The sequence below is a fragment of the Esox lucius genome, chromosome 6 (assembly GCF_011004845.1).
Source record: "Esox lucius isolate fEsoLuc1 chromosome 6, fEsoLuc1.pri, whole genome shotgun sequence".
NCBI classification, from domain to species: domain Eukaryota; kingdom Metazoa; phylum Chordata; class Actinopteri; order Esociformes; family Esocidae; genus Esox; species Esox lucius.
In genome coordinates, this window is record NC_047574.1 from 16,048,053 (window position 1) to 16,071,017 (window position 22,965).

Genomic DNA, 22,965 nt, shown 5'->3' on the forward strand with positions numbered 1-22,965 from the left:
CTGGAACAACTCAGACATTACATGCACATGACTCAACCTCCCTCATAAAAAGTCACAAATGTTTACAAATTCTCATTAGAATTCTAAACTTTAAAATAACCGGCAAAAGATAAGAGTTGTCGTCTTTGATTGATGCACTGTCTTTGATAAACATGTGTTTTTAAAAAAGAGCAAGGATGAACGCTGCTCCAGCCCTCCTAATGGCCTCTAAAGTTACATCATTAAGCCAATTAAGTTACAAATGACTTAGGGCGGTTTTTCTGGGGGTGTGGGGGGGTGTTATGCACTTTTTCATATCATCACCGAGAAACTGTATCTGCAGAATCACATCAAATGGGCCCCCAGGTGGCGTAGAACTCTTAGACCCTGCCTTGCTGTACAGCTCTGTCACTGCGGCCAGAAGTTCGAATCCTGGTTGCGGCATACAGACGATGCCTGGTGTTCCAGCATTGGGCAAAAAAACTTCTGCCCATGTTCTACGGATGGGTGTCGGAACAGTCATGTCATGCTCTAGTGACTCCTTGTGGCAGTGACAGGCCCCTTCAATCTCAATCATGGTTGTAAAACTAGTGAATGTGTAAAAGCTTGTGTACCAACTAAACCCTTCCCGGCTGATCAAACAGTGTTACAACAATCAAAATAGCCTGGTGAGACATCTGTGGAGGAAACATGTCTTGACTTTCCACGTCCTGTACTTGCTATGGTGGTTTTGCAACAAGGCAAGGCAATAATAATGTATTGGACATCATAAATGGGTGAAAAAAGAACAATCACCTTTTTTGGACTTGGCTCCAATCTTCAGTTTGGAAGGCCAGGCAATCTGTGTTTTGGTTTCATCCATAACCTGAAAGAAATATTGGTCATATTCAATAAAATACAACTGAAGATGATAGATAAGTGCATACGTCCCACTGATTCACACAAAACACAGGTGTCATTTGAAACATAACATAAACCCAGCGTTCTTCAGTTCATTGGTTCTACTCCCCTATACTTTCTATGGAGAGCAACTATAGAAAAGGTTTACAATCAAAAAAGAGAGAAGAAATCTGAAAAGTCCTTGAACTCTTAAAGAGAAGAGAATGTGTGCATATGTCATAAACGAAAAACGAAAATGGGGAAATCAACCAGAATGGCGATCTAGCTCAAACCAGCCTTTTGAAACAAATGTTACTTATTTTCTGAAAGTGGACTGGGTGTTGTTGGCCGGCATACATGTGAAACGTGTCGGCTGCAATCTACGTCAGAGGCCTTTGACAAGCCTGCCCATCATAACTAGAAGCATGTGCACAAAACTGAAACAAAAAATAATCCCCCAAAAAAATGTCTAGGTAGAGAAGACAGAGTGTTTTATTCTGAGGTACTACGAACCTCCACACGCTCACCTTCGCCTAACTTCCTGAACATCAACTAGGGATCAAACAGTGCAGCCCTGAAAAACATGAACCATCTGCATCGCCTTATGGAGGCCTGCTGACTGGCCACTCACTAATCTCAGAAAACCTCCTAAGCGTAGAGATCTGTCCTTGTTCTTCAATTTCCTTGTCTTCACAAAGGTCCTGTAGTGATTGTTTGTTTTAACACATACCAGAGGCTTGTGTTTTTAGGTGGTGAAGGAATTAACTCAGACTTGCTTGGACATGTGAGCACCCTATGACTGGTCCCTTATGCACTTTAGTATAAGGCTGCCCCATGTTCTTCATGGGCTTCAGTGGTTATGCAAGGACATCCAAACCTCACATGGGAATGCATGCAGAGAGAGACTACATGCTCAAAACAGATGGCCCCGCCCATGATCAGTGTGGTACACCAGAGGCGTGGCTAGGATCACAATAGATTCGGGGATTGAGCCCACCCCCTGCCCCGCCTCAGGCAGAAAATACAGGGTTTTGAATGTACATCCAGAAAATCTCAATGTACACGCTAGCGGCCTACACGTCTACATTGTCATAATGAGCGATCGGAATTATAGATGAATAGATCAGGGGCTCATTTTATATTATTATTATTTTTGGTCAATTTGAAATCCGGGGCTATTCATAAAAGATCCAGGCCTAACGACGCCACTGTGGTACAGTACTCAGTATAGTAACAGTCCCATCCTATATCGTGTAGATTGTCATCCATTATTTGTCACTGTACTGCATTTTGCAATACAGTTACATGCTGCTTCCATCTTGAAGCAGCACATTATTCATACAGGAAATGTCTGAATTCTTCCGTGTTTGGACAAACTGACTTATACGGATTTTGCAGCGCCAGACTCGAACATCTGTAGGCCAGTGCTAGTTGAACATGTGCATTTTCCATTTGACATAAACTCTTAAAGGCCACTGATGGTAGAGTGGACAGCCCTTCAAACAACATAATCAAACACAATGAAAAGACAAGAGTGGCATCCAAAACAGTATACATAATTTGGGCAATTGTATGCTTCACAGTGTTACCTATGGTCCACAATATGACTGACAAAAATATGGTTATGGTTATTGCAGGGCCATATATAAACTCACATTTGACTGATTGGGTCCTTTGAAATTGCAAAAATATACAAATGCATTAAGCCTGTAAATAAATGCCTTGACAACATAACTCATCTTTTTAGGAGTTGGCTCAGTTAATAATTGCGTGTATACAGACCATAAGGGGTGATGGACTGCCATGCAACCAACATATTTCAGCTTTGCAGCATCGCGGATTGTGATGATGCTCAACAACAATTCAGAAGAAAACAATACCAAGTTATGTACTAGTCAACCTAGTTTTCATGTTTAAGTATTTTCCATTACAGTTTATTTTTTTTAGCTGATTTGGTACTATTCACCCAAGTGTGTGGTCAAATCACAGCTCCTAGTCCAATAAACACTACAGATCATCAAAAAGGCCTTTTTCATAATCACACCTGACATTGACTGAGTACAAACGTGATTCAACATCAGTTTATCAACCATTGAATATACTGTATATATTTTGCACTGTTTATTATACTATATGCAGATTGAAAAGTACAGAATCCCCACCCTAAGGCCATAGATTTGTATGTGACCTCTGTGGGATTCAAACCCACAACCTTGGTGTTGGCAGTGTAAGCCACAAAAGAATACTGCTGTGCCTAAGTACAATACTGTACTGTCAAATACAGGACATGATTGCCATCCATAATTGTAACCACAACTGGAAACCATATAACCATTTAAACCATGTGAACACTGGCAATATTTTTGAAAATGGAGCAGGATAGACGGCAAGGTAGTGGAGAAAAGCCTGATAGCGCCTGGACAGGGTACTACAAACTGAGCTGCTGTGAACCATCATCAGTACATCTTTGTTGATTAATGAGGCTTCTACTTAGCCAAAACCCAACACAGTTTCGGCACAATATCATTGACCAATGAAAAACTGTCCATGCGCTTGGACAACATGGGGAAAAAATATCCATGTGTGCAGTCACATCCGAAGATAGGAGGGTAGGAGATTAGCCCCTTCTTGGGTCTTGCAATGCTGGGGCTGCACACCTCATTAACTTCCTCATTGTAATTGTGTGGGATAATGTTCGACCACTCAGAGGTGATCCAGGAAAGGTTTTGGCCGATTTCTGACCCTACACCTGGCCCCATAATCTAATTTCATTATGGAAGCGAAGGTCTGTGACTGCCATCCCCATGAGCATGTCATCCTCCTTCAGCCTATGGATAAGCCAAGGATGACATCACTGGTGACCAATGTCAGATTAAAATTTGCCATGCCAAAAGTTTTTTTTTCAGCATTGCATGAAACATTAAGATATGAAATGGAAAAGATATCATGCTGAAGACAAAATTGATGCAAATTAGTGTAGTGTGTGCTAAACATTGAGATTTATTTCTGGTAGTATTTGTCACAATTCCTGAGACAAAACCCACGTAGCAGTAAATGTTAGGTTTATGTCTTCATTGATTACAGTTTTGATTATGTAATGTGAAATTATAGAACTTATTTTCAATCAAAGGTGATGGGCTTTAAGAGTTTTATCTAATGTGAAAACTGTGAAATAAACTGTAACAGTGTACCTTTAGCACTTCAAAGAGTAATTTTGAAACACATACAATTATTTGATCTTGGGCTAATTGATAGTTATAATGATTAAACTGAAAGACCATATTATGTTTTGATGACTTAACTAAAACAAAAACCTAGTGGTTGAATCAAAGATCTTCTGATGAAAGATGTTTAAAAACCAAATGAAAGAAAATTCTGTTGTTTTGAATGCAACACAATGAGTTACAAGTGTGATCAGTTTACATACTATTAATAACAGAACCAAAGTGACAGAAAAACTGAAAAAAACATGAAAACAAATCTATTTGTAGCCCAAAAAAACATTACACAATATAGAAAAACAATGTGTCTTCTTGAGTTGCATTTTTCCTTTTCTCACTAAAAACCTTGGCTCATGATGGTCTTGGGTATCATCTTCGTCTAATGGCAGGGAAAGCCTCCGCCAAGTTGGAGTTGTCATGAAAGCCCTTGCTTTGAACAGCAGAGAGCAGTTTGTTTTCTAATTTTGCCAAATACTCATTCTAATACAGGATTCTAACATGCTAGGACTTTATGTGGAAACTCTGTTTTGCTTCCAACTATGAGGACGATATAGTCAACGGTTTACAGTTGACTCTCTTGCACCAGTTCCCAATGTTCCACACCAGGAATGCATCAGAGATTTGGATTTCTGTTCCTCTTTCACTGTTTCTCTTGCACATTTTCAATGTCATGATCACTTACAGTAGTGAGTTAATACATTTTCAAATGTTTATATTAACGTATTTCTATAAACAAAGGCATGTCCATCTTCTCTAACGAATGACTACAACACATCTCTGGGACGTTTTGTTTTTCATTTCATTCAGGAATTTTGTCCCTCACCTCTCCCCCATAGCCTACTCCCTCCCAATTGTATCAGACTTATTTGCCAATAACAAGGTTTCTGGTTTTTGTCACCCAGGCATTCCACCTAATTCCACATAATGATTTTGTCCCATAAAAGAAACCCAACTCGCATTTGTATTCTCTATGGGACTTTTACATTATTCAACTATACCAGAAAAAATATGGTCCAGTCCATCTGTTTCAAATTAATTAATTTCTAACAAAATATTGACATTTACAAAACGACCCACATTCCAGGAAAGGTCACTCAATTGACTATAATCAGATATGATACCACATGATACAATAAATATAGGGGTTTTATACTGTGACAACATGAAAAGCAACATAATATTTGACCATTCCTCATTGTTGCATCCACTAGAAAACATTTGCCTTTGTAAAAGGTGTTTACAAAAGCCCAGAATGATTGCACAGCCAGTTCATAACAATAAAAGAAGCTGAGTATATTCCCCATAATATACAAATTACATTAATAATGAAACCGAGAATGGTATCCAATGGATAGTGAAGGTATTCAAAACAAACCATGCACAGTCTTCACATTTTGATATCTTTCAAAAACAACGTAAAAGAGTATTACATTGGATTTCTCTCCCCAAGATCTAAACAACCTACTCAAGATAATCAAAGAAAACCAATGTTATAAGTCCCTTTGGGCTATCCCTTTATATTTATGTATTTCATCACATAGACCATTACCTGCAGATGTTGCTAATACATACTCACAAAATGCGGATGGGAAGGTTTTTTGTATATTGCCATTATTACTCTTCCAACATTCAAATCAAACATTAAAAATCCATTGAAGTAAAAATAATAGTGTAGGAATCAGGGCAAATGTGGCCACTCAATGTCAATTGGAGGATTTTGGGTCAATCTGAAAAACAACTAGCTTGAAACATATCGACAATGAAGAAACAAGTTTGTGCATAATTGTCTTAGTTTATATATATATATTTTTCCTACTGTCAAGAAACAGTACTACTGGTAAAACTTGAAATGTGTTTTTCAAGATTTCAAACAATATTTGAAACTGGTGTTTTTTTTACATAAATGTATAACCATGTATTCATTTAATACTTGGTAGAGGTCATTAGCCACTATGCATTCCAGTAGCTAGCGTTCTCCTGGCATTCGCCACACCAGAATGTCCGATTGTGAAGCGTGATTCATCATGCCAGAGAACACGTTTCCACTGCTCCGGAGTCCAGTGACGGGGTGCTTTACATTACTTCAGCCGATGCTTGGCATTGTGCATGTTGATGTGAGGCTTGCGTACAGCTGATCAGCCATAGAAAACCATTTCATGAAGCCCCCAACGCACAGCTCTTGTGCTCATGTTGCTTCCAATGGCAGATTGGATCTCTGTGGTGAGTGATGCAACAGATGATAACCAATCTTTACGCGCTACACGCTTCAGCACTCGGTGGCTCCACTCTGTGAGTTTGCACGATCTACCACTTTGTGGAAAGGCTGTTGTTCCTCTCAGATGCTTACACTTCACAATTATCTAGGAGGGCAGAAATGTCCCAAACTGACTTGTAGCAAAGGTGGAATCCTATGACCGTGCCATGTTTAAAGCCACTGAGCTCTTCAGCACAACCTATCAATCATACTGCCAATGTTTGTCTATGTAGATTTCATGGCCATGTGCTGGATGTTATGCACCTGTGAGCAATGGGTGTGGCTGACACACCTGAACTCAATAATTAGTAGGGGTGTCCACATACGTTTGGCCATTGCCAAGATAGTTACTAAAAATAAAACGCATCTTGCTACCCTACCATGAACAACTGAATAAAAACCCTACCATGAACCACACATGACAATCAGAAACATTTACAGTAACCAAAACTAAACCTTCCATGCCTGAATATGCAGAATTCTACTGTCTAAAACAGTACAGACGCTTCTGATGCAGCACTTTATTTAATTGTCTGAAAGGTTATCATTGGTCATTACTGACATGACACTACACCAGCATTACGTCAAAAAAAGGGTTAAGAGTGTCATGCCACCATAAAAATGTTGTAGTCTATGTAAAGGTAAGTAAGCTGCTGGTGTCTGATCCTATAATCCTACAGTCCCCTGCCAGTGTGCTGTTGATGAAGGCACCAAGTAGAATAGCTGCACTGCTATGCTACTGTATAAAGCATATCAGCCCTAAATCTAGAGAGCGTCTGGGTGTCCAGGCATTTGATCCAGGCCTAAATCAAACCTAAGCTGAAGTTTAGGCTACAGTGTGATTAATTATTTTAAAGACTAAGGGCCAACCTGATGCTGAACTGATACCCTCATGCATGAAACACAGGAGGATGCGCCCACACAAACACACGTAAGAAAAGGCACACATGCTCTTGTGCCTCAATACTCTGCTCATTTTCATTAGATAAGAGGGGGGCCTCTGGATTCACAGAGGTGGATAAACAAAGTGAAATCAGAACATTAATATCCATTGCAGATCCTGCCTTCATTCAGCTTTGATCTAAAAATAATGTAAAGCTCTGAGTGAATCTGGGTGGGTGACAAGCAAGACTTTGTGTGGAGTAGCCTGAGCTTATGAATTTAATGAACAAAATGCTATACTGCAGAGCAATCCTGACAGCTCTGGCACAAGTAAAGAGATAAAATGTAAAGTACACCGTTCTTCAAGCAATTGTAGTGCTGCTTTTATCTGTGGATAAACATTAGGAGTTGAGAAACAAATGACAAATTATTGAAGAAGTTCTTGATGAAGTGTCGGCAGCACACTCGTTTGAAGCCAAAGAAACCTGCTACTGTACATCTGCTCTATATTGAAAAAAACTTTAAAAATATTTATTTAAAATTTTATTACTGTATGTACATTATCATTATTATTTCTAAACACCTTCTACTTGGAATTAGTTGTTTACATTCAGACTGGGTTATTTGTTAAAATATTCTTAAAAAATTAAATACCTCAGAGACCCGTCACACAAATTTGGGTTGCAACCCAGCAGTTAAGAAGCACTGTCGTAGACAGCTGCTCCACTTAAATTCTCTTCAGATTTAATTTTAAGGCATTGAAATGTGAAAACTATGCAATGGGTGTGTAGACCTTCACTAAAATCCAAACTTTTTTGACCCATTCACGTTATCCTTCTTTATTTTGCTCTATATGGTTTTATTTCAGGAACTTGCTTCCTCATATAGTTACTGTTCTTGGCGAGGCACTCCAGATGGGAGTGATTTATGACAGACCACACAAAATTTTAAGGGTGGATGGTGTTTATTTTTATGAAGAGGCCAGAAAATACCTCTCAAATGGTTCAGAAATTTGCACAAATTAGGTTAAAAACATTTAACGTTCCACTCCTTTACCCTTTCTGCTACTGCAGCCTTTTCAAATAATGCATATGTTCCTTTAAGAATGATGATGATTGGATCTTGTATGCAGAGCAGTTACATACGCAGAGCTGTAACCCAAATGGAACAGGATATCATTGTGGCAACATCATGAAAAGCCACATGTGCACGTGCACGTGAGTGTGTGTATGTGTGCGTGTGCGCGCATGTGGCACGATGGAAGTCAACATGGATAAGAGTGGACTTCCTGTCTCGCATTGGTGCAGCTGTTGATTCAGCTGGCTTGTGTTTGGGTGTGTGGGTATGCGTGTGTGTGTTTGAGGGAAACAGAGCACGACGGGGTAAAGGGACGTGGGTGGGAGATGCGAGGTAGTTCTACTGTTTCTCCATCAGCTGAGAGGTGAGGATCTTAGTCAGTGATCCATCCTCTGTCGTTATCATCCCATGAGACTGATCGCATTAATTGAACATATGCCAAACATCCCTGTGCTAAGCTCCATTATGTTTATGAAGACATTCACTTTAGACACTCAAATCTGTACCCACTGATGACAGAATTTGGTTAATTACATAGAAATTACATAGATGAAAATATAATTAACAGTTCAAAATATTATCCCAAATTAAGAGCGACTACAGAATATATCTAATATTTAAAAACAACTTATCATAATAAAATGTATTTAAAAAAGGAAAAACCAATCCAACAATGTTTGGATTCTGTGGTTTCCATGATGCCATGAGGCAACCTAGGCACAGAGCTCTGTAAATGCTGTGGAATTGTACTTATGTATAGTGGTTTTGTTGTTTTCAATAGGATACACATTCATAAAAAAGGCTTATCTTAGAATTGGTCAAGATATTTAGTTTTGAACATTCTTATCAGTCCCAATTTGAGTAAAAAAAACTCCCATAATTCCCCTTCTCCCTTTGCGCAAGGGGTGAGTGCATATGGGGAGTGCATATGGGGAGTGCATATGTCAGATTTAAAATAAAAAATGTATTTCTTTATTAAGAATTCGTAGTTTCATAGCGAATGTGTCCCTCAAGTAAAGTTTGGATTTCTCTCATATTTTGAGTTTAAGATTAAAACATTTCCTTTTTTTATAGCCTTTTGGGCTAATCTTTGATAGGCCACTCCATTATAGACAGAACACCAACCGACAACTTCCTCCCTAAATTGTTCTTGCATAGTTTGGAGCTGTGCTTTGGGTCACTGCCTTGTTGTAGGAGGAAATTGGCTTCAATCAATTGCCGTCCACAGGGTATGGAATGGTGTTGCAATATGGAGTGATAGCCTCACTTCTTCAACATCCCTTTTACCCTGTACAAATCTACCACTTCACCACCACCAAAGCACCTCTAGACCATCACCATCACACCACCACTCTCTTTATTGCCCAGATGTGGCTTTTTTTTGCAACTCTACCTAGAAGCCCAGCATCCCAGGGTAACCCCTTCACTGTTGACGTTGAGACTGTTGTTTTGCGGGGTCTATTTAATGAAGAGGCCAGTTGAGGACCTGTATCAGGCGTCCTTCTCAAACTAGACACTATGTATTGGTCCTCTTGTTTAGTTGTGCACTGGGGCCTCCCACTAATCTTTCTATTCTGGTTAGAGACAGTTTGCGCTGTTCTCTGAAGGGAGTAGTACACAGCTTGTACGGGATCTTCAGTTTCTTGGCAATTTCTCGCATGGATCAAATACTCAACTAGTCTAAAGAAGGCCACTTTTATTTCTTCTTTGATCAGCACAACAGTTTTCAGCTGTGCTAACACAATTTTTCTAATGATCAATTAGCTGCTTGAATTGATAAACTTGGACTAGCAAACACAATGTGCCACTGGTACATAGGACTGATGGTTTCTGATAATGGGCCTCTGTACGTTTACATAGATATTCCGCTAAAAAGACTGCTGTTTCCAGATTAATTCACTGATCAATTTCAAATTATTTTAATGGATAAAAAAAAAAAGGCTTTTCTTTCAAAACAAGGTCATCTCTAAGTGACCCTAAATGTTTGAACGGTAGTGTATATCAAAGTGGCACTGTTTACGTAACCACAGCAGAGTGATGAGGAAGGAGGCTCCACTAAAACTTTGTAGTCCATAGTCTACAAGACAGCCCAGCTACCCATGGTTCAATCCAACACATGAAAAGCCATAATGGTCCCTGTCCTAAATGTCCAGTGGTTCTCCATCCAAAAATCTGATGTTCCAACAGCCTGTCACTGTTCAATATCCCATGATCTTTCAATTAAACGGTTAAGCAGTCTCACAAAATAATATACTAGCCTTCACCTAAAGTATGTAAAATACACCATAGATAAAAATCACAATACATTACAAACCTTTGAATACAATGATCTTAATGGGAAACAATGCTTGGCCTCAAAGGAGGGAGGAAAGGGGGTATGGCTCTGAGAGCTGGCCTGAAGACAAGCAGACAGGAAGACAGTGATCTACCACAGGCAAATGCCTGAAAGAGGGTTTTGTTTTTCTTCAGATTTTCTGTTTTGTGAACAACTGATCTCATAAAATCTTGCTGATAATTTCTAAGTGACTGCCTGGACTCCAACCCACAGTGTGGCACTGTGTGCGTGTTTGCAGAAATGTCTATGTAGTGTGTGTGCTGAGGGAAGGAAACAGCCCAATTAAGACCATTGACTTCAAAGTAATCCACACATCTCATACACATCCAGTATTAAACCATAGTTTCAGATCTCTCTTTACAACGTTTATTTCCCTGATATTAATTGGGCTTATGTGGCAGTCATGCTATTAGATAGAAAACCGACCCATTTAAACAGATATTCTTCAGTAAAAAGGCACCACTTATCGCCCTTTTCCTATCGTCACATTCCAAATATAATTAATGCATACAATAACTTACCATTTACCCTTTACTTCTGACAAGCATTTTTTAATAGTGTTGGCATAACGGCAGTTCCATTTAAAGAAAGGGAAGCAGCTTGGGAAAAGCATAGTTGGGAAGTCAAGGCACCACCTACATTTATGTCAGATATGTTTAAGTGAATAAGCTACATATTTAAAGCGCAAAAAAAATTATTAAAACTTGGTAGGGCGTCTGGTTTGCATTTCTTGGTTTTTAAATGACTTTAAGGACAGTTAAATTGCTTCCTGCTTTGACATTTCATTCCCCGTTGCTCAAAACCAAAGATGGAAAATAGACAAAGAAAAATGCTAAAATGAACCACTGTCCATCATTTAGTTAACTATAGTCCATTAATATACAATGGAGGGAGTTCAAACACTTAATTAAAAAGGCATTTTGAAGAAGCATTCAATAAACCTTTACAGGTCCCTTCAAGTTATCATTTGGATTTCAGTGTAATTGCGGTAAGAAATATTAAACCAAAAAGCTCAACTGAGTTTTAAAACAATTTAAACTCAGTTGAGTTCCAACCATTTCATTTCCAACAAAACAGAACTGAAATGGAATGTGTATAACTCTGTTGCCTCCATCTCGGTCTGTACATAGTCTGCAGAATGTCCACAATAGAACACAGGTGCAAACAAATGTAAAAATTATATTAATGTATTTGAAACTTTTAGTTCTGCAGGCAGGACGCTAGAAGGGGAATACCTGAAACTTGCTTTAATTCCATCACCTGGAAGTGCTTTCTGTACAATTTAAACTAATCCAATAATACAAACTTGAGACATACCTTCTGAAAGAAATCCTCGCCACCATTGACTCTTCCTTCAGTGGCAGCTGTAGAGGAGAGCACAAAATACAAATGGATGAAACCACTAAATGCTAAATAACCAAATCATACTTAGATTTTCCAATGTCCTGGAAATGTGGGGATAACAGGACTAAATCCCAAAATGTATGTGGTAAATCCATTTGAATTCAAACATTTTTGCATTCAACATATTTAAACATATTTTTATTTGAAAAGCACCCCATATGATTTGAACAAAACCTTCCATACAGATTATCCAATTGTAGAAGTACTCAGAACAGTATTTTCTTTTTAGAACTAATGCCAAAACATTCAAGAGGTGCTTAAAGTTGATCATATACCATTAAACCTCCACTTATAAATGGTAAAAAATTCATTTTGTTTAAATGTTATAAACAATTTTTTGAATTAAAATAGATTCACTCAATCACTGTCAGACTGGATGGGTAGCATTGGGGAACAATGCCTTACAGATTTCCCCACAGATATTCAATGGACTTTAAGTCTGTTTATTGCCTGGGACATGTAAGGACATACACAGACTAGTCCCAAAGCTGTTCCAGTGTTGTCTTGGCTGAGTGCTTCAGGTGGATGTCGCTTTTTTTCAAGGACCTGTCTCAATTTTGCTCTGTTCATCCTTCCCTCAGTGCTGATCAGTCTATCAGTCATTGCTGCTGAGAAGCATCCCCATAGCATGATGCTCCCACCACCATTCATCAAATAAAAGTATAAGTATCTCTCATCTCTGCAGAGAAACTCTGTTAGTGTGGCCACTGGGGTTGTGGTCACCTCCCTAACCAAGGACTTCTTGACAGTTACTTTGTTTGGCTAGATGATCAACTTTAGGAAGAGTCTTGGTGGCTGCAAACCTCTTCCGTTTCACAATGATGACATGCACTGTGAATTCTGGGATGATATTGTGAGACGAAGGACAGGTGTGCCTCACTAAATCATGTCCAATTAATAAAATTTGCCAACAAACAAGTTCTAGCCACATCTCAATAATTATCATTTTTAATAAATAGGCACACATTTCTAAAAACTTGTTTTCGGTATATAATTATGGGGTAATTTAGGCCGATGGCATAAATTCAGTCAATAACAAAAATAAAATATGGACAAAGTGAAGGGGACTGAATACTTTCCAAAGCAGAGTTTGTTGTAGTTCATTTTATGTCCTCCGATTTTTGTGTTGTGCCCCTAACCGATTGAAACAGGCATTTGATTACAAGGTGGTTATCATGTTCAGGCTAATTAAAAGAGAACAATTGTTTGTTAGTGAAACTGGCCTGACATTTTGCTGAGTCGTAACCCTCTAAAACAATTGATCTCATTTTAGATAATTTCTCTGCTATTTTGGGATGAAGTACAATTACAGAATACACAATATCCACTGGTATTACAAAGACGGTTGGATGTCAACACATTAAAAAGTGAAGAGACTGTAAATACTGCACGTTACAAAAAGTTTCATTCAGCAATGGCTGGACAGGCGGTTATCTTTGTGTTACAGTAGTAATTATAAATGTAAATGTATAATCAATTTAAATGCTATTGGTGTACCAGCTATATTCAAGGGATTAATTGAAAGGATTGGTACATTCAATGAATAAAATGTATATGACACCTGCATTCGAAAGCATGTTGGCAGGCACAACATAAAAACTGCAGATGACACATTGAGTTTAGGCGTTTTTAGAAAGTTAATGTTAAAATAAAAAATTAAAAAGGTAACACATTTGTATTTACAACCTTGTTTCCAAAAAAGTTGGGACGCGGTGTAAAATGCAAATACAAACAGAATGCAATGATGTGCAAATCATTTATCCCAATATTTATTTAAAAATAGTACACATTTATTTATTTTTTAACTTGTAATGGTAGTGAGAATTTGTAGAGAGCTCTGTCTTTTGTAGAGATCTTCCTTCACCAACCAGGCCATTTGCGATTGTTAAGCTCACCACTTGTTTCCTTCTATTAAATTATGTTCCAAACTGTTGTTTTTGGTTAGCCTAAGCTATGTTTCTAATTCATTTTTCCCCCTGTTTTCTTCCAGCCTCATAATTGCTTCCATGACTTTCATTGACACCTTTTTGGTCCCCATGTTGACAGACACCAATAGCCAGATCCAAGAGCATATTGAAATGAAACAATACTAGACGTATGATGTTTTTAGAGAGGATCTGTATAAAAGGTTTTATTAAAATCAAGAGTTGCTATCAAAAAGTGAATCTGATTAGAAATGATTTACCTCCATACCTTCCATTGTCTAGTTGTTGTGATTACATAAAAAATATTCTTGATAATCCTCATAACAAGATAAAGCTTTCTACTACCAGTTGATGAACGTTGAAGTCCCAGTATAATACTACCATGGTGTTGATATGTTTTGGATATTTTCATTGGCCAGAATGCTGAATTGGTAATGTGTCATAAAGCTGGAATAGGAAATGCTAACTGCCAGTGGAAGGACTGAAAAATACCTGGCAGAGCATACCATTTAGTAGTTCTACACTGAATTATAATGAATATTATTTGAACGATTTGCTTGGGGAAAATAATCAAAACCTCTCCTAGTAGTACTGTGTAATATGGCAAGAAACTGTTTTCCAACCACAGTAAATACATCACTATGTTTTGCATGTCCTTTTATCTGGACTGTGACGGTTCTGTTAATGTAAGATACATAGTTGTTTTCTACAGTGCAATCACATTTGGATCCATGTGATCGCACTGTTAAGGTGGTTGATAAAAAGCTGTTAATGTTGCATTCCTGTAGTCTCTTGGTGGATTTAACCAATTACCAGAGAAACTGGGTCAGGACGGGGACACAACAGCACAGGTGTTCAGAAATACATAACGGCCATGGTTTAATGACATGCATTGAGGTATGATTAACCTATTAACTCAATTATCTATTTAGTATCATCTCTGCAGGGAAATGCATGTTCAGAATAGATGAACATTCATAACAGTTTGGTGGTTATAGTCCATGGAAACACATGGAATGTAGCCTACTATGGAAAAGAAAAAGACTGCAGGCCAATTCACCCAGTATGTCAACATGATTTGCAATTGAAATCCAGTACTCCTGCATATAACAATAAAAGAAATGGTTGACAACTCAACAGTATAAATAAGTATGATTGGCAACCTTGATAAAGATGAGCATAAAAGAAAACATGAAATAACTGAAGAATGGTATGGTCATAAATGTGAAAAGTGTTTTACACTATGCTCAAAAACATTCAAACGTTTTATTGTTTTATACTAATACAATAGTTGTTCAGGGTAAGATATTAAGTTTAAAAAACAACAAATATAAGAGCATTTGGGCTATTTAACATGTACATCAGGCATGAGCAAAGGCACATGTACATCAGGCATGAGAAAAGGCACATGTACATCAGGCATGAGCAAAGGCACATGTACATCAGGCATGAGCAAAGGCACATGTACATCAGGCATGAGCAAAGGCACATGTACATCAGGCATGAGCAAAGGCACATGTACATCAGGCATGAGAAAAGGCACATGTACATCAGGCATGAGCAAAGGCACATGTACATCAGGCATGAGCAAAGGCACATGTACATCAGGCATGAGCAAAGGCACATGTACATCAGGCATGAGCAAAGGCACATGTACATTAAGCATGAGCAAAGGCACATGTACATCAAGCATGAGCAAAGGCACATGTACATCAAGCATGAGCAAAGGCACATGTACATCAGGCATGAGCAAAGGCACATGTACATCAAGCATGAGCAAAGGCACATGTACATCAAGCATGAGCAAAGGCACATGTACATCAAGCATGAGCAAAGATACAGCATGTTTAAGGCGCAGTAAAATGCAATACTAGTAGCCTGATATGATTTGATGGGAAACAATTAAGCACAAATGTAAGCAATTTGATAAGTGAAGAAATGACCCAAACTGGTGATGCGTTTTGGTTCCCGACAAACTGGACTGGAGATATATTAAGCCTATATAAAGAACTTTTTACTCTGCTTACACTACCACAAACACAGCAGTTTCACATGAGGGACTGCTTCATCTCGAAAAATGCATTGTATATTAAATACTATTTTTACACAAAGTTCTCAACTAGTTCTCAACAAAGTAGAAAACAATTTACCTTTCTGTCAGAGAATATGAAAGAGGACTTAATTTTTTCACAGAACTTAGGTAAACGCTGTGTACAAGAAAAAGTGTTCTCCAGGGAGTCGGGCTAATACTCAAGGCTACCAATAGTACATCTTTAAGGGCTGGTGAGCTAAAAACTGTTTTTAAAACTGTTGAATCTGTTTCCGTGAAACTGGGCCTAAATATGAGAAAATCCTCAAGTGAGAGAGGACTGGGGTGCCCTGTGGATGACCTGTGGTGGTTGCTGGTCATTGTGGATGAGTGTGTGAATCACACTGTTGACAGGAAGTGGGGTGTTTTTACTAGAGATCCAAGCGATGAGGTGGATACATTGTATTACACACATACACACATTAAATTAAATTCCTAGTGCAAATCCTACTTTTAAAAGTGAATATTTTGTTAACATATAGCCACATAATATTGCTGGCTCATCCTATAATCATATATTATGTGATCAAAGCACGAATTGAAAAAAAACAACTTAACAAAACATCAGATTTAACTTGAATTTCAGACCACGAAGAATGAGCTGGCCAATTAGCATTCTTGAAACGGGTTAGAAGGCCAATATATTTGGTTGCACTATTTGTTGAAACTACTTGGATAGTCAAAACTACCATCTTTAAATGTTTTAAAGATATTTATACTATCAACAAACTGTCAAACAATTATGTAAATGCTTGCTAAGGTTAAGGATAGGTTTAGAATAAGTGATAGGGTTTAGGACAAGATGACATTTACAGTTAGGGTTAGTGTAAGTAGATAGTTAAATGAAACTGATAGTCTGTAAGTCATCTACAAATTGACTATACAAATAAGTGTTACTGACTGTATTGCTCAAATTGCACATAATTAAAGGTCATGTTTCATAAAAATCTGGAAACACTTGGCAGTCAAACCTCTGGAAGTGGGTAGGCCAACATCATTGGTAAAATATAGTATGAAATGGTAAAACAACACAAACTGAAAGGAACACTGTAAAACAATATACACTAATATTGACATTGCTTCACTAATACCAACATTGTCTTTGGTCTGTAGATTGTTATGGGACAGTGAGGACATGAAGAGCACCAGGTGCATTGTAGCCTAGCATGTTTCAATTGAGGGTACAGCTCCTCACAACACAGAAACAAAGAAGCACACAAAACTCTGCTCTGTCACAACTTCAAAAGAGATTTGTTAATCAATACTCAATGCCTATGAGAATTTACAACAGTGGTTAATGTAGGACATAAAAGTTGTTAAATGTCAGTAACAGCAAATGAGATTATATATATATAAAAAACACTCAACAAAGACTACTTTACTATTCCTGAATTAAAAACTGTCAAAAAATAAAGAACAACATGCAACCATTACACTTTGGATGACAACCATCCATACATCACAAGAAAGACCATCAGTCCATGAACATGCAATTTCAACATACATTAGTGGTAAAAATTATTGTAATATTATGTTTTAAAAAATATATTATTTTGCACTAGTTGTCTTCACCTGCACCACAACTGCCTAGCTTGTTCTCCAGCCTATTTTTATACATGGAGCCAACTTGTTTTCTTATACTTATTTCCATGATGGACCAAAACTCAATTTCTCATGGCTCTCTTAGTCCATCTACAGCAAACATGAGCAATATGTCTGGGACATCAAAATGCTAAAGTAATAGTATCGTGAGAATAGAGAGAACCACAATACATTTTCTATTGGCACCTAAGTATCATGATTAATTATTCTGTGGTCCATGGCAATTCCCAACTGTATATCCACTAGAATCTAGATCAGCAGGCCTGTAATCAAGTTTGAAGTTATTGGCAATTGAAATGTACTTCTTTCTGTTATGAGTGGAAGAAACGGAAAAGCTCTGGCATACGATACAATTGTGCATGTTCTGTACTTCATTAACCCAGGTTCACTTAATAAATAAAAAAAACTAACTTTTTGTATTTTTATACAATCCTTAGAAAATTAACAAGTATATGGAATGCAACAGAGAGTCTTCCATTCAAAAGAGCTAAAATGAATGTCCTGGATTCCGAGTGGAGACAGAGTAGTTTAGCAGAAGGGCCAAGTGAAAAGTGAAAAACACCCATTCAGCTGATGCATGGTGTGCAGACGGGCCGCGGGAGAACCGGAGGAGGGATAATACATTACGCCAGAACATAGGGAATGGGGGTGATACACTTCAGCAGAGTCCTATAAATGTATATACATAATGTCAGAATTGCCTGAGTAATCCCGTTGCTTCAGAAAAGCATTTGCAGTCTTGCATCTGTTATGGCATGATACCTGTGACAGCGTGAGGTACAGTACAGAAAAACAAAGCATCTCTTATATATACACTATATTTATATGGATTAGGTTAAATGAGGACTCATGCTTCAGCTTTTTAGAGGAATAATTGGGTTACAACATTGAGACCTCAGGATACAAATGGGATGTGGCAACCAATAGGTCCGGGGCTCTTGTGAAATATGGAGCAAAATGCTAAAAACATTTATTTGTAGAAATCTCACAGTAGTAAAATAAATACAGCAATGGCTAAACAAATCTCACATACCAATTAGTTTAACAATTAGATTTCCTACATATTGACTAATGTTAACCAAGGTATCAGTCCTGTTACTTTAAAACTGTTCCAGGAAGTAGTACGTAGGATGTACCAGGAGCCTGGACAGATACATTTAGTCTGGTATCTGTTATGTGTACTGAAAGAGAGATTCTTACTTGTTGTGAAGGGTTGAGGGCTATGAGGAATGTAAACGGTGTTGGAGCTGTAGAATTAAAGACGTATTCTGAAGACAAACAGAACAAGGGGCAGTATATGGCGCCTTGTGGTTAGTCTAATGTTGTTATGCCCTCGAGAATGGCACTTTACCTTAATTGGTTTATTCGGTTGAGATAAGAAGGTCTGCTAAATGACTAAAATGTAAATAACTACCTTAGTGGGAAGGGAGGCAAAGATGAGAATGAGACTAAAGGGATATGCTATGTTGCACTGCCAAGTCAGAATGAAAAAAAGGCCTCTACAGTCATCAAGACAAGACATCTGACCATAGAAGCCAATTCTAATCAAAGTTCCAGTGACGGTTAGCAAACTCAAGGCAATGACAACTGTGTTCTGATGTGAGTACAGGCTTTCTTCTGGCAAGACATCCAGATAGCCCGCTATTACGGAGCTGGTGATGTCCAATTGTAGTTTTCGAGTCTTTGTGACCCCAAGATTCAACCAACTTCTGCAATCCCACAACTGCAACATGTTTTTACCTCTGAAACCTTCTGACCTTTATTAGAGGAAACATTTTTACATCTATGTTACATCTAGGTTTATCAGAGCTACGTCCTGCTAATTATTGCCCTATCAATAGATTTACAGCATGTATATATTTTTTCAGGTACATGTCCAAAACATGTTCTTAGGCCAGTTTTGTATAATAGCATTTTAGGCCAGGTCTGGATGAACTGCTATCACTTGCCGAACAATTTTCCACCTACTCTCAAATAGAACACTATGTTACATCAACATGGACCTAAAGGTGCCCTTAGGGAAGTCCTTTTTAACATACACACACACACATACACACACACAGAAACATGCATGTGATCGTGTATGGAACTGCACATGTATGAACTCAAGCATGCGCAATTCATTACTTAAAAATGTCTGGTGAAACCGTGTGCAATTTATTATGGTGCTGCATGCAATACTGGAAAACATCCATATATAAAACATGCAAACCAGACTAAACTTTTAAAGAGATTAAAAAAATACTACCCCTCTTGAATCTTGCCATCCCCATATCTCTCTGAGAAATAATTTATGAAACTGAGCAGAATAAGTTCTCTCTCAATACAAAACTAGCATAAAATACTATTTCTTTTCTTTGTAGGACAATGAACAGAAGAACGTGTTGAACACTTGTCAGACTTCTGCCAAACACATATAATGATAACCTTGTTCAAATAAATCCACTCTAAATGAGCAGGATCAAAGATGTGATGTTTCCATCTAGTATATCACCTTTCAACAGACAATTTGCTGGCAGCACTTGTAGGAAAAAACAGACATGAGGCAGCTCAAGGAGTATTTAATCACTCACATACTGTAAGGCAGTTTCTGGGCTCCTCCTCCGCAGGGTCTGAGTTCAACAGTAGCCTATCTTGCAAATTGTAAAGGATATCTAAAATGTCCATGTTCGTCCTTATATCACTGACTGATTGGGCCAATCTTTCTGTAGTCTGTTTGATGAAAGTCCAATCCCAAAACATGGTGGAAGTTTCCAAGTGTCGGGTACATTTTTACTCTGAAATTTAAACCATTGCTTCTCTAACAGGTCTTCAAAATGACATCCTTTCCTTTTGTTATCTCAGTTCCGTTGTCAGCAGTTCGAGTCTCCATTTATGAATTAACATACACCAGGTTTTGCTTGGAAGTACGAGCAGAAAGTGAGTTCGAGGTGCTGATTAGTTTGTTTTATCAGGTTGTTTAGGCTCGCAAGCTAAAGTTAGTGTTCTCATGTCTAGGGATGTGTCAAATTACCGGTATGTATAGAAAAAACCTGCCCAGCATTTCTCTGATCTGTTATTGGAATCAAACTTGATTACAGTAACTTATTTCCAACTTCATAGCCAGTGAAATAGGCCAGAGATGTATAAAAACTATACTACGTCAAATTGAAAAGCACAGATTAATATGAACAGAATTATTTTACTGAAAGAAATAGTCCTTGACAGGTGAATGGGAACCCAGAAATCATGGACACCCTCCTCTGCAGTGTATAGTCTCTTACTCTGTGGTCTTCTGGTGAACCATCACAGGTTGGCATCCATTCAGTTTCTGCGTAGCTCTTATTTCCCAGATTACTAGCACATTAAGCAGTAATCACCAACAACTAACAGTAAACACTAAAAGCTCAACAAAAACTAATATTTCAGTATGCACTAATTTCAATTGGGACTAATATCTCTGTAAGGACCTGGCAAGTATTTTGTAAGAGTTTTTTTATTCGTAACTACCTGTGCAATTTCAAAGGCAACAACTCAGAGAGCCCTTATGGTGTTACTTTCCAGTATGTATACTGACATCATCAAGAAAGTACAGCGGGTGCAGTTACCAGGAGACAGTAAAGTGATAAACAGATGGGTCAATGTGTACTGATGAAGAAGAGTAGACATACTAACCATGACAAATATATTACAGTGCAATCTGGGTCTCTATACCAATAGTGTCTGAATTGTTGAACAGAAAACCCAGAGCTAAATTGACTACTGTTCCATTAAAAGTGAAACAACAGTGAGATTTATAATGCCACGTATATGCACGTTTTCCATTAAAAACAAAGTTGTGTTGTAAAACTTTGAACAATCGTTAAAACCAGCCACGAAAACAGTCCAGCCACTCACTTTGCGAGAAAAGCACCCTCAATTTGCGATGCAACTATTAAAATTAGGCCAAAGAGGTTTCTAAAACCAAGGGCCATTTCATAAAGCTAATTTCTGCAAAGATGTGAGCAGAATGTTTTGATTCTGACAAGACAGTAGGGACCCATGAGGATTAACCAATCTCGTGATAGGAACGAATGTCCTATCTTCGGGGAGAAGATGGTGCAGAGTTGCCTGACTTCATTCCAACAGGTCCTGCACCCACAGTCCCCTACATGGGCTTCCCTCTTGGGCCATGCCTTGCCCTTGAGCACAGCCCATTTTCGGCATCTCCAGTCTGAAGTCCCGCGCTTTGAGACCAATTTTCTGAGCAATGTCTGTCCCTCTAAGTCGTCGAGGCTATTTCGATGGCTTACAGTATCAACCGTACGCTGTCACACTTGTGCCCTCCACCAGGCAGTGTGGGTTTGTCTGTGGCTAAGATATGTGTGGTGAATGTGTTCATTTCCACACACATTTGGGGTTCTGCTTCCTTTATATTAATTCACGTTTGGCTTTAATTTTGGGGGAAAGATGGTCTAGCAGCCTTGCCCATCATTGTCTATTTTTCCTCTAGCCCCTCATCTCAACCTTCGATCTCTGAGGGATGAAATTTGGGTGCCACTCTTCTTGAGCCCCACACTGTTTGAGTCAGGGCAGTAAATCAGTGAATACAGGTGTAGCTGGTTGATGTATAGCATGGGAGGTGGGGTTTCCGGCTGCTACACACCTGTAGGGCCCTATCAGAAATGACTATTTGTTTTCACAGATTTGCTTGACACACGTGTCCCCCATAGTGACAACTTGTTCCCTACCATAAAGTACAAAGATTATATACATAATCCAAGGTTTTTCCATTTTTCATAGACTGGCAAAAAATTCTAAAAGCATATTTTTGCTTTGTCATGATGGGGTAGTATGTAGATTGACGGCCAAACAAAATATTACCAAATAGGCAAATATATGTTTTGCATGCTCCATGTAAACACAATGCATTTTTCATTAATCATTCTATTGCTCCAAAAGAGAAACAGCCAGACTAAGGCATCATTCGAAACGAACTGCCTAAATGCTTCAGTACAGGCTATACATATTATGCAGCTGCAATTTGGGGAATACACATTGATTTGAGCTCGGTGGAAACTATTTTTTATTAAGCTTATGCCATGGATCGAGTTTACAAATGAGATAGATGTCAGTAAACAATCCGAGATTTCAATGGTTGCAGTTTTCCAAAACATTCCAAAACAAGATGATAAATTCAGTCACATAAAAAACACATTTCATGTACCTTTTCAAAATCATACAAAGCACTTTGTGGGAATTCCATATTCGGATGATTTCTATGAACGGCCAGCACACTGACATATCCAATCAGCACAGGCATTCACATGTGTGGACATGTGACATGAGGTAATTCAATT

The 22,965-nt window shown here is 38.2% G+C and overlaps 1 protein-coding gene across 9 annotated transcripts in view; it reads right to left on the reverse strand.

The window, feature by feature from the left end:
* The window catches only part of LOC105010548 (protein bicaudal C homolog 1-A), a 75,374-nt gene that overhangs the window by 44,954 nt on the left and 7,455 nt on the right, over window positions 1-22,965 (reverse strand). For all 9 annotated transcript variants that reach the window (XM_020047678.3, XM_010869899.4, XM_010869898.4 and 6 more), the window contains exons 2-3: window positions 11,945-11,991; window positions 775-844 (exon numbers count right to left, since the gene is read on the reverse strand). In XM_020047678.3, coding sequence (XP_019903237.2) covers window positions 775-844; window positions 11,945-11,991 — 117 coding nt within the window. The remainder of the gene's footprint in view (window positions 1-774; window positions 845-11,944; window positions 11,992-22,965) is intronic.